Source organism: Limulus polyphemus, unplaced genomic scaffold, assembly GCF_000517525.1.
Source record: "Limulus polyphemus unplaced genomic scaffold, Limulus_polyphemus-2.1.2 Scaffold820, whole genome shotgun sequence".
In the NCBI taxonomy this organism is placed as follows: domain Eukaryota; kingdom Metazoa; phylum Arthropoda; class Merostomata; order Xiphosura; family Limulidae; genus Limulus; species Limulus polyphemus.
The window spans coordinates 390825-404408 of NW_013666430.1; the positions used below are offsets into that span (position 1 = coordinate 390825).

Genomic DNA, 13584 nt, shown 5'->3' on the forward strand with positions numbered 1-13584 from the left:
TCGCAGTATGCAGACGACATCGCCGTTTGGAGCACCTATCGAGAACACCTGATAGCAGCCTCCAAAGTTCAAACTTCCCTTAACCACATAACAAACTGGTGTAACATATGGAGAGTAGGGCTGAACGCCTCTAAAACCCAAGCACTGTGATGTAAAAAAAGATATCTCGTAAAAGTAAATCTCTCCCAAAAATGAAAATAAAAATGTATGATACAGAACTCAAATTCTCCAGAACTGCAAAATGTCTAGGTGTCACATACAATAATAAATTAACCTGGTCGGACCACTTCTAAACAGTGTTAACTAAAGTCTACAAACGTATTGTTACGTCTCTGATCGTTTGTTAATTTCCCGTATAATTTCTTTCGGATGAAACTTTAGCGACCCAAGTCGTTTCTTAAATAAAACTAGTTTATTTTTTCTCAATACAACTTTGCAATACACTTAATTTTCACAGTAACTTTAACTCAAACACACGCTATAATTCACAACAACACTACCGCGCTTGACTCAATTGTCCGTCTCCATCTCTGCCTGTCTGCAATTATCTATACCGTCACTTTATTTGCCGGCTTATATACTATAAGAGCGCGTATCTAGCAAACACTAGGACGTTCGACAGGTTCCTCGATCTTTTTAAAACTCCAGCGCATGCTCACAGCGTCGCGCGACTTTCGCTGTCGTAACAGTATTCATTATTTATGAAAGATAGGAGACATAGTCAAAGGATGAAAACAGTAATGAAAATCTATAAAGCATACATTCGCCCCATATTAGAACATGGTAACAATAAACGCATCTCAAACTCAGTACAATTTATACAAAGAGCTCAAAATCTAGCAATCAGGATAGCATATATACACACCACTCTAATACCTAGAAAAAGTAGGCGACATACCCGACGCCATCGAACGTCTGACAACCCTGGCAGATAAGTACTTCAAGAAGTCAATAAACCGAACCTTGCTAATAAATCAATTTTCATCACCAGCTGCGACTCCCGCCACATGGCAAAGATACCTCTCACCCTTCAGTATAATACAAGCCTTGAATGATAATGTTTAACCTTACTTGCCTGATTTTCTTTATAGCCTCGGGCACTGGTAGGGTAGAACATTTGGCGCTCTACCAGTGAAAGTGGGGTACTCCCCCCCCCACAACAAAATTTTCCTTATGGTTTGGATCCCTCGATCCCAGCCCTGAAAAGGACCGTCTCATGCTAAATGTAATATTAAAGTTCTAATTCTTTAAAGGTGACCAATAATTCTTAAATCACCTTATTTTCAACAAAAACGGACGCACTCGATCTGCAGCTCCATGCTCTGCTCTACACTGCTCAGTTTTCCAACGCCTGACGTCATGAATTCCTTAGCCACGTGGTCAACCGACGCACGGGTCCCGCCTAAAGAAAACTTCCAAAGATGACTCAGCGAAAATCTCCATTTTTCTCTTCTTTTCCGCGTCTCCAGGAGACACGAAACAAAAATCGACGCAGCAACAACAACAACAATATATAGCTTACAATGTGGAAAACTGTAAACTATATCTTGGTTTGAGGTATCTACAGAATGGTAGTACTACAAAGTTGTAAGGATATAATGTCTGCCAGATTTAGCCTCTTTCTGCAAGCTTATCAAACTGTAAAAAAGACATGGGTGATCAGGTTTTCCTTGCCAATGATCTAAGATTTATTTTAATACTTTGATTTCGTTCAAACTGTATATATATATGTATATGTACACGTATTATTCAGTGCAATAAGTTCTGATTTGCATACGATTTTTGATTTTAAATTGTAACTTCCTGTGTTTCTTATATTTCTGAATATGAATTTCCATGTGCAAGTTACGCAGTGTTGTAGACCTTACTATTATATTTGTTACCACGAGGTCATTCCAAACTATTGAACGTTTAAAAATTGTTAATTATTTATGAAATAACATCTTGTTAAATTAGTGAGAACCGAGACTAAAGTATATTAAGAGCTCAATCCATTAAAAGTGTTTCCATTTGTGGGTGCAAATTTATCAAAGTAATCAACTTTATAAATAATTAAAATATTTGTAGCTTTTATTAAATGACTGTTTTAAGTGAACACATTTTCTACATTTAAAGAAATGAAAGTTTTATAGCAAATACCGGACCCCAAAAAAGTTTATATATTCAAGCTTTTGATTCGTTCTTGACAAATAATGCGCTAACATGTCTCAGCGAAAATAAAGGTTAAAGTAAAAAAAATATAATTATTCAAACAAGTTGATTTTGAATAGTAGGAAGTATCTCGTCTTCCTTGCTAAACAACCAACTAAGTAAGTAAGGCTCAAAAGTAAAAATTATAAGACCGCCAGGTGATCCTATAAAATCATATTATAACGTCTGGAGTTATAATTAGACTTGTGGTTTTGTATATATACTTTTGAATGGATAATAAAAATTATCCTGTGCATTACAGCTGCTGCTGCCTTATCCAGGGTAAGTAACTGATTTTTGAAGTTCAAATGGTGAAAAAGATGAAAGATCAATTGTAGTTTATATATGTACTGAATCATAAACCAGAGAGGTGTATAAATATTTCTGTGTTTATTTCTTATTATACATAGAAAGTTAAATAAGAAGCAATTTTTGGTTTGAGAATAACTTTACCATTACATAGTTATCTATAATTAACTAAAGTTACTGGAAGAAACAAACCTGTTAAATGAACTGCGTTCTGTTACAGGCTAAACGCTCAGCCTACGAACTTCCTGATGGAGCCGAATTAATTATCGGACCAATGAAAACCACTTTTTCCTGCGAGGGTCGTCACTCTGGTTATTACGGTGATGTTGATAACCGCTGTGAGATTTTCCACATCTGCCATCCACAGATTCTCCCTGATGACACTTTGCAGGTTGGACACTGGAGCTTCTTCTGTGGTAACCAGACCGTCTTCAACCAATTGACCTTCACCTGTGCTTTTCCCGAAGAAGCCGTGCCCTGTGTATACACCCCTGATTTCTATTATCTTAACGACAGAATCGGAGATGAAAAGGCTTTCTTCTTAACAGAAGCAGACTTAGCTAAAGCTAATTCTCTCAAGAAAAACTAGTATATTGTATCGCACCATACAAAACTATGGTTATTTTATTCACTGGAGATACCATATCAAGAACTCGAATGCACGTTCAAGGTGATCTATTTAACTGACCACGTCTATTCAAACTCTCATTGCCTGGTGACCATGACACACTTAACTAGAAGGACGTGTATATCTCAGCTAGCAGGAAGGTCATTAAGCCTAGCCACTGTCCAGTATAAAAGCTGCGATCTCGTCCACAATTCCTTAGTTTCACTCGAGTGTGGATCAAGTTCCTAGTTCTGTTTTTATAATTAGGTAAAACTGTTTCTCTTCATTGTCAACAGTTCGTTTTTGATACTAAAATAAACTAATACATCCAGTTAAAGCATAAAGTTGATTAGTTTACAAGAAACTGACTATTTCGAATAATGAATTCTGCTTCTGCTATTAATATTTTTTTTTATTTAACCTTAACAGTTTCATTCTAAATATACTGATAAATTAATTGGAAAGAAACTAAAAATTTACTTATTTTTATCAATTTGTTGTCAAAGAAATTTAAACAATTTGTATAAAATGCAAACTTACGGTTATCTCTTCATTTAGGTTGCTGTCCAAGAGAAAACTTTAAACTCATCATGAAGTGTCTAATCACTGTCGGTAGGTGGCAATGTTGAGATTTTAAATTTTAAAACTCGACATCTTAATATTAACAGAGACACAATCAGCTATCTTCAATACTGACCTTTATTTTATCAACACTGGTGACGTTTATTTTCATTACTTAAATTGTAGAGAAGTTTATTGTTGGTTGAATGATAACAAGATATTTATTTTTATTTTTTAGCTTTTTGAAATGGTGAGATGACTATCTGAGACAAAACTTGAACAAACATATATTTTTATACATACATACAAACAATGTGACTTACTAATTCTCTCTTCAGTTTTACTGTGATGTTATCAATTTCATTAAGTAAAATTACTTTTTTTCCATCTGATAGAGTTTTCCGGGTTGTAAAAATTATCGATAGATCTGCAAAATAAATAGTTCCTTTATTTTCATTTGACTGACAACAATGTAAGTACCACTCTATGATTTAGAGACAGTAGAACGTGTTATAACACATAGCATGCTGGACGAAGAAGGTCATCTAATGAGTTTAGATATTAGCGAGATGAACTCTTTCGTTATCATTGTTGTTAACCAATACAAAGAACAAGGTCTCAATCTCAGATAAATACGCCATATTTGTTATTATACATTTTCTTATTTACACTCCTTCTCCGAGAAAAATATGATTTTAAAAAAAACTTATTAATTTTCTGCTGACTCACGATTATGTAAACAAAAAGTGGGAAATTTACGTTTGACACTAAAAGTCAACATACAGTACAGTGAGTTCCAAATGACTTGATTTAAAGGCTTTAACCAGAATCTTTTATGTCATTTAGGCCTATAGAGTAGGTTTCATCTGATAGCAAATTACAAATATGCATATGCTTATCAGGGAAGAAATAGTGAAATGATAATAAGAACCAGTTTAATGGTCATTCTATTAATCCTAAAGAAAAATATAAATATATTATAACGAGTAAAAATGTATATTTCAAACCTGAAACTGTGGCACCTCACTAAACCTCAATATGTAAACTGGGGATTTGATTATACTACAGTGTCTTTACCTGTGGATATTACTTGAAGATGTGAAGTAAATCAATAAAAATACTGGTATGAATGATTAATAATTAAAAAATTAAGAACTTAAATCAAACTTTATATCTCTGTAAGTTCTATTTTTTTTCTACGCGGATGTTGTTGGTTATATTCTGTTTTTTTTAAGAGTACCAACTTAACATAGGAACAATATAAAGTTTTGAAACAGCTATTTATGAGATAATATATATATTTCTGTCCTTAACAGTGAGACAATTACGTATAACATTTCAGATGTACGAACTGTATAGTGATTTAAAAATTACTTTGTGTTTTACTCCTTTTTTCAGCGATAGATGTATGTTCTGTCATAGAATTACTCGACAGGCTCAGAAGCAATGAAATAAGATGGTCTAATATAAAAATTGCCTGTTGATTATTTCAGAACCTCTGCTGACGTCTTCGTCTCTAAAAAAGAGACTATTCTTACTCCGACAATAAGGTTGTTTACAAAAAAAACGTTGTTTCTGGTTTTACCCATATAATTTAAACTTGCTAGGTAATAGGTTGTATAAAATATTTTAATTATTATTTACAATCCAGAAATGATGCTTATTATCAACATTCTCTTTAATTCTATCAAACAACATCTTAAGGATTTTATTTAATGGAATTGCAAGTTGTTTCAGCAACATTTTAACATAGCCTAAACCACTATGTTGCTTTACGAACGTTTCAAACACATTCACCCTTAACTTTAGTTTAAAACTAAAATCAAATAGTTGCAGAATGAATTTGTAAGAGTATATAACGATAAACCAGGTTGTAATTTTGGATATGTTTGTAAACAATTCTTATATCTAAGTTGTTATTAACGAATACTTTTCTAGTTAGTTAAGAAAAATCAATGTCATTACTAACAGTAGCATTAAAACTGCGAAAGAATTTGACGCTACAACAAATCCCTAGCTTTATTTATCGTATTTCTAAGCTACGTGAATCTCCTATAAAATTCGAGTATTCAGTCTTATCTTATTAACAAAGCATTTTCTTTATTGGAAAAATCTAAAAAAATAAGTAATAACATAACAGGATGCTTAAGTTAGATCCCAATTCGTTGTTTGTTGTTCGTTTTTTAGATAACGAAAATCACATTTTTCAGTTGTTCGTTTTTTATTATTCAATAACCGTAAAATGAACAATGAATCTGTTTGTTTTTTCTTTATTGTTTTTTTTAATACTGAACGTATTCTGTTTTTGTTTTTTTCTTCACATTATGAATAAGAGAAGATCATCAAGGAACCAATTTGTTTTCAGCTTTTGAAAATCTAAAATCTGGTTCTTTTTTTCGTTTTGCAGCTTTTGAAAATACTATAGATCATTTTTCATCTCGCAGATATCCACTATTTCAGCTGCATGTGCATAGTCGGTTTCAGTTTTGATACTTCCAATACAAACTGTAAAATGTGCACTTGTCTGTGGTAACTTTTCAGAACATTCTGTACAACACTGGGTGTCTTATGAGCCTTATCTTCAGTGTTTATCGTATAGAAGATTAAAGTTATCTCCACTTAGAGTATCAAACACAATTGACCGAGACTTTGAAGAGGTTGTAAGCATAAAGCACACATTTTATTGAACATGATGCAAGTTTCTTTACCAACGTTTATAAAGTTCCGTTTCCTAGAATGTAATTACTTTAAAGCTTTGATTTTACTTATTACTGGCAGGTGAAATACATAGGTACACCTGAATAAGAAAACAAATAAACAGAACATTAATATTCAACATTTTGTTGAATATATAAAAAAGTGACACAGCTTTAATATCTGGAATTGGCAATCCATCGTACTTACACCACATGCTGCAGCATCCATTCCAAATAGTTCCTAAATGGTATTATTCGGCTGCTCTCTAATTTCCTACGTAACAGAAAAGCTAGGATAAATGTATTGGGCACCTTCTCTGAATCTTTTACTCTAGTAGCAGGTGTCTCGCAAGGAAGAAGAGTTAGTCCTATTCTATTCATCATGTATGTGAGTGAAATGTTTCTCTTAGATCCAAATTCCTGCTTCTGTTCCCAGTTTGCTGATGACGTCGAAATATGGAGAAGTTCCTACACTCTAACCATTACCGCGACAAATCTAAAACCGCAACTAAACGAAGTAGAAACTACTGTAAAACTTGGAGAAGCAAGATAATTTCTCTAGAAACGAAAGTAAGATTATTTACAAAATCAATTTAAAAGAGTAGACAGACCCCAAAATTAAACCTCAAACAGAACCGTGCGCCATGTAGTCACATCAGCCAAGTTTCTGGGTCTAATCTGTGATTCAAAACTAAGGAAGACCAAATGCATATATGAAATCACAAATAAAATATTACAACAACAGGGGCACAACAATTGAAAACATACTAAAAATATATAAAACCTATATACGTCCAGTGGCAGATTATGCCTGCTCTAAATAGTTAAATGTAGCTAAAACACAAATAAATAAACTACAGAATATACAAAACTCAACAATAACAAAAGTATACAGAATTCTCAGATTTACAAACACAACATTTCCGTATAACTAGGCAAATATTTCTATGTTTTCAAGACAGACTTCTTAGTAAGTCAAAAGATTATTTGAAGAAAAAACTCAAGAAAACCGTTTCATTCATTACGCACTCTGAAAAACTTTATCATTCATGATGAACATAGACCTAAATACTTATCCTCACTAAATCTAGAAAACTTGTTGTATAGCATACAGTCATTTACTACTGGGCAAACGGGTAGCTGGATATAATGTTAGTTTATTTTAAAAGGGTACTTATGTAAAAATAACATTAGTATTGTATATTTTATTAGCAACTATGAAACCCTTTGTGAGATAAAGACTATATAACGATAAAAAGTTAACTATTTGCTTGTAAAGATAGAAAAAATATATGTTTTACAACCATGAACAATCCAGTGTGTACCTGATCTTTCCAGGTCTCTTGACCACACAACAACTAGAGACAAATAGCCCACAATTCTATACAAATGTAATGTATAAATATGAATAAAGCTACTTTTGTACTTACTTCCTCCCCAAGAAAATCCACAAAATCTGTGAGATTTTTGGGTTCAAGTTCTCTCTCTTTCTCTCGGCTGAGAAATGAAGCATTAAGGATAAGCATAGGTGACTAGTCTTGTACAAACTTCTGAGCTTCAAACAAACTTATTTTACTGCATATACGTCCCGACCGTCCTATTCAAAGTTACTGCAAAGAATTGGCATTGGTACATAGTCAACATTTGTTGTAGTTTACATTATTGCATATACATATTAGAAGAATACATTATTACAATTATATTATTATTAAAAATTATTTCTTATTATGTATACTTCAAAACGTTAAGGTAACAAAACCAATCATTTATTGCATACCAAAACAGGACAACCTTCTGAACACTTAGTTATAATTGCTGTATTCCTCCCACTAACAAATGTACTCCTGCAGTATTACTGTACTGTTACACTTCTTGTCACTAAAAATACGGCAAAACAGATGCTATTATTACCACAAAGTCAGTACAGCGAAATTTCAAATGATATTACTAATATGTTAAATGGTGGTTTCAATTTATTGTCAACATTACCCTGTCTACCGTCAAACTGAAGCATGCACAATTTATATAAATCATGTTGTTCCATAAAAATATACAGCAGAAAACTATTTAGAGCTTTATATGTAAAATAGTATTTATTTTAACAATTGTATGTGGATATATATCAGATGCTAATTTTACTGCTTAGGGAAATATAGTTGCAGAACCTAAGTTTTTCGATGTATAACTAATTTTCCTAACAGTTGTTGAAAGTTACTTTCAGCAGAACATAGTGAACGAAAATATCTGGAAAACCAGTGTCATTTTACACCTAACATTATGTTGTATATCTTAAATGATGGAAAATTATAGACAGAAGTAAGTATAAAAGTCTACCGAAGTAAAATTTCCTTGCTTGATAACGTATTATATCTTGTATCACTGCAAAGTGTACCACAAACCTTTCTGCCTCTTTCCCCAATAAATTCCACTTTGAATCCATTGGAACAGATCTATAATAGGCCAGAAGACACAGTGTTTTGTCCTCTTGCCTCTGACATGCATCAGAAAGACTGGCAATATCTAGAAAAAGTTGACAGACTTCTGTGTCATGTGTGTTGTTTTTAAATCATTCTTTGATGTTTGGTATACAGAGAAATAATTACAGAGATATAAGTGAGTTCTCAACTGTACAGTGTGACGAATTTATTATTATATATTTATTTTGATATGAACGTTTGTTTAGATTCAGTTTATATTTAAAAGCATGCCTAGCTTATAGTGTTGAATATGTATTACGAAACTCCCGCCTATTCTCTGAAGTTGTAGAAGATTCTCGAGAGTGATAATCAACAATATAAGTGTGTACGTAAACGCTTGTGTTAGTATCAGTATTTTTACATAAAACTGAAAATTCGAGAAAGCCTCCACACGTCTATAAATATAACGAACGCGCCTCGCCAGAAAAGAGAGTATCTATTATTTGTTTGGTATAGTTGGTTTGCTATAAACTTGGGAAGCTATAACTGTGATTAACGATTATTAATAGGAAAACTTAAGATATTTGACCAGGAAAGTTTATAAATTTCGAACATTACAAACCATTTAACTTCAGTGGATTCACATTGGACATTAGCACTTTTTACGAAAACATTACCTAACTTCATGGGTAGAAATCCTCGGTAAAGAATACAGAGATAGCTAGCTCCCTGTGAAGTGAATTATACCTATGTGATTTCGCTCATTGTGAACCCTCGATAAGATATTGAAGAAGTTCCAGACTAGAAAGAAGACTTTATACTGCTTATAAGTTTGTGAAACTTTTGTATATACATCATTGTTTGTAATAACTAGTTGTAATAACTGTTATTGTAAATTGTATTATTGTTTGTATGTTAAAACATATTTGTATAAAATAAAACTGTATATCAGTCTTGTTGGCAAATATCATAAACTGACTATATATCGGCTTTTACTTAACTGCTAAATCCAAAGTACAATTAAACTACTAAATTTAAATTATCAGTTAACTCGGTTTCAGACCATTTAAAATTCTTATACGTAACAATAGATACTGGAAATGTGGACAACTTGTTTGGTTAGCCAGACTTGCTCTCTTCAATTCAATGCCAGTTGAATGTAATTTTTTATATTTTGGTCTTTCTTTCTTTCGAGGTTCTTTGGAGCATGCTTTCTTTTAGGCTATGATATTGTATGTGGAGGATTAACATTGTTCTTCAGACACGTGGAATAACTTTTATTGGATCAAGTGTGTTCTGTGGGTGAATATAATTTGTCTTGTTGCACTGATAGGTTGTCTGAACTATTTTGTATCTTATATGCGGATGACAGTGGTGTCTTTGTTGCTGGGGCCATCTTTAGATGATACTCACATACACGTCCTTTGATATTGCCACGTAAGCTTTTAATAAATTTCACAGTTCACAATAATGTTTTATTCTGGAGAATTTCTTTCTTTAAAATTTTCATTCAGTCTTCTGCTGGTAAATTATTTACATGTTTATAATCTTACAAGACCAAACCAGTCCACAGTTTACTATTAATATGTATGTTGCTATCAGGTATATGAGTACTGTAGAGGTGTGGAATTCATTGGTTTAATCAGTAACACCCTTGTCAAATAGTTCTGCTTGTACTTGTTCTCTAAGTTGATGAAAATTCTTTGCAAAAACTGAAACTGTCTTGCATGGTTCTATATTCAAAATTTTATTGTCAGACTCAATATCATCATTATCAAAAAATGTTAGTTTTGCCATAACGGGGAATATTTAAAGTGAGTTTCACAGATAAGGAGAATAATTTGTCTTATCAAAGGTCGTTTTAAAGTTATTGCACCCGCCTGTGTGGACTTTTGAAAAGAGAAGGGAATTATTTAGAGTTTTAGATACAACTGTGATAACCGTAGTGTAACGAATTTTTGTACATACGTGTGAGTTGTCCGTTTATTGTTGAACTTTATCGCCAACAAGTCTCAGACATCTACTTAGAGAATCCGGCTTTATAAAACCTAAGATTTGGCGAGCCAGCCAGTATTATACAGTGATAAACGACGGTGAAAGAAGACGTGAACGACATTAGAAATAAATAGGCCTATTTACGCGCAACGGTAGTGGTGACGAAATTAGTGTAGATATTACAAACACGCTATATAACCATGTCAATAGATTTTGATAAGTGGATTGAAAGAGGTGAGCATCTTGAGCTAAAAATAGTGAACTACGAGAGTTTGTTCAACTGCAACAAGAACTGGAGAGAGAAGAGCATAGACAGAGAAGAGAAGAAGAAATACTAAAAGAAGAAAAGGAAAGAGAAAGACTGAAAGAAGAAAAGGAGAAACTAGATATAGAAAGAGAGAGAATAAGAGCACAAATTGAGAAAGATAAAATGAGAGAGGGAGAGTGGAGAGACTGCAAGCAGAGATAATACGAGCACAAACTAAGATCACCAAGCTTACAGAACAGAAAGAAGAAGGACCCAAAAATGATAATGGGGTCAAGGCCATCCGACCCAAGCTGCCCAAATTTGAGGTACAGAAAGACGACATGGATGCTTTCCTGGAGAGATATGAAAGATTTGCCCAAAGTCAGAACTGGGCAGTCTACCTCAGCTCACTTCTCACAGGAAAAGGCCTACAGGTATATTCAGGCATGACGTCAGGAGATGCCATGGACTAGGACAAGTTAAAAGTGGCCTTTTTGAAATGATATGAACTTACCAAAGAAGGTTTTTGTCAGAACTTCAGAGAAGTCAAACCTGACACTGGAGAAATTGTATTTCAGTGTGGCACGTCTACAGCAATACTTTATAAGATGAACAGACATGGCCAAGTATGAAAATAGCTTTGAGGGACTAGCTGATCTACGAATACGTGAACGGTTCATAATCACATGCTCAACTGACATCTCAATGTTCCTAAAGGAGAAAGTACCAAAAAATGTGGATATGTGGATGAGATGATCAAGCTGGCAGAACATTATATGGAAGCCTATGGAAGGAGTATAATTGGCAAGTCAAAAAATATCCAGTTAAAGTCTAAACCAATGACTAGAAGCAAGAGTCCACCATAGCTAACAGGGAATTAATAGACAGATGGGAGAAGAAATGCAATATTTGTTATAAGATAGGTCACATTGCAAAGAAGGACAAGTCCATCACCAACAAGTAACAGTAGAAATCTCAACATAAAGCAACTGGAGCTACCTACAAAGATGGTACGGCAAGAAACAAGAAAAGAGTGACTTTCACCATGGATGCTACTTCCAGAAGAAACAGAATCAAGAAAACACGTCAGATTCACGACAAGAAGGAAGTGTCTTTTCCATGATTGATTAGTGCAAGACTAACGGTCAGCTCCAGTTAGCAGTGATTGGAACATGTGACAAGCATCGAAAGGTGACAACAAATCAGTTATGCTGGAGAAGTTAAGCATATCATAGTACCAACAGAATACTTTGCTCAAGTGATGAAGTTGGCTCATGAGTCGATTGTTTCAGGACACCTAGGAGCAAAGAAGACGGCAGATAGAATCATCAGCAATTTCCATTGGCCAGGGTTATTGGAGATGTGACAAGTATCTGTAAATCATGTGACATTTGCTAAAGGACAGTACCTAGAGAGCTAGAGAGAAGGTAGCCAAGGTCCCACTGGGTGAGATGACTCTCATAGAATAGACATTGAACAGAGTAGCTGTGGACATGACTGGACCACTAGCACCTGTTTCTGACAATGGAAACTAGTATGTGCTGACAGTAATCGACTATGCAACACGTTATTCAGAAGCCATAGCACTGCCAAGAGAGATAGGCAAAATCCCTCCTGGACGTGGTCTGCAAAGTGAGCTTTCCGAAAGTAGTCCTGATTAACACAGGGACCCAGTTTACTTCAGAATTGATGCAAGAGGTGTGGAGACCCATTAATACTAGACAAATCTTTATCATCCCATTCAACCACAGATATGGATGGTCTTTCTGAGAGTGTTAATGGGGTCTTAAAGAGCATGCTCAAGAAGAAGTGTCCAGAGTGACCACGAGACTGAGCCAGGTACCTGAAAGAAATATTATTTGCTTATCTGAAGTACAGGATTTTTACCCTTTGAGATACTGTATGGAAAAACAGTACGAGGTCTTATGTAAATATTGATAGGAGAAGAAAAGTCAGAAGTGAGAAACACATATGAATACATGTTAAACATCAGAAACTATCTGGAAGAAACCCGTCAACTTCCTCGAGAAAGCTTGTATGCCACTCAGTAGCACTTCTATGACAAGAAGTCCAAGGATTGATGTTTTAAGGTCGAATAGAAGGTCTTAGTTCTGTTGCCGACAAACAACAACAAACTCACTCTGCAGTGGAAAGGACCCTTTGAGGTATAGGAAGTTCTCAACAGAAATTGAACGAGAGACCAAGACTTACCATGCCAATCTGTTGAAGAGGTACTTCAAGAGGGAAGAAGACCTAACAGACGCAGCTCCTAAGGCAAAGATGGATGTTGCTGGTGTGGCTATCATAGATGTAGAACCAGAAGACAGTGACATTGTAATATAAGATGAAGACCTAGTAGATATATGACCACTGAGTAGAGAGGAGATATACAAAGACATAAACACCAGTCAGGAACTGACTGGCAAGCAGAAGAAACAATACGAAACCTACTGTGCCACTATGTGGATGTCTCCACAGATAGACCAGGCAAGACAAACCATGTTCAACACAAGATCGAGGCCACAACCAGGGATCAGACAAGATGAGGTCCTATGCGATGAG

General features: G+C 34.4%; 1 protein-coding gene across 1 annotated transcript; it reads left to right on the plus strand.

The window, feature by feature from the left end:
• The first annotated feature begins 2698 nt into the window (after positions 1-2698).
• On the plus strand, positions 2699-3088 carry LOC106460713. Its single transcript, XM_013920449.1, has one exon. The coding sequence runs from the start codon at positions 2699-2701 to the stop codon at positions 3086-3088; it is 390 nt and encodes a 129-aa protein (XP_013775903.1).
• The last annotated feature ends 10496 nt before the right edge of the window (positions 3089-13584 follow it).

Excerpts from the sequence above, each read along its gene's own strand:
- LOC106460713 (XM_013920449.1), top strand. The coding sequence starts at position 2,699 with ATGAACTGCGTTCTGTTACAGGCTAAACGCTCAGCCTACGAACTTCCT.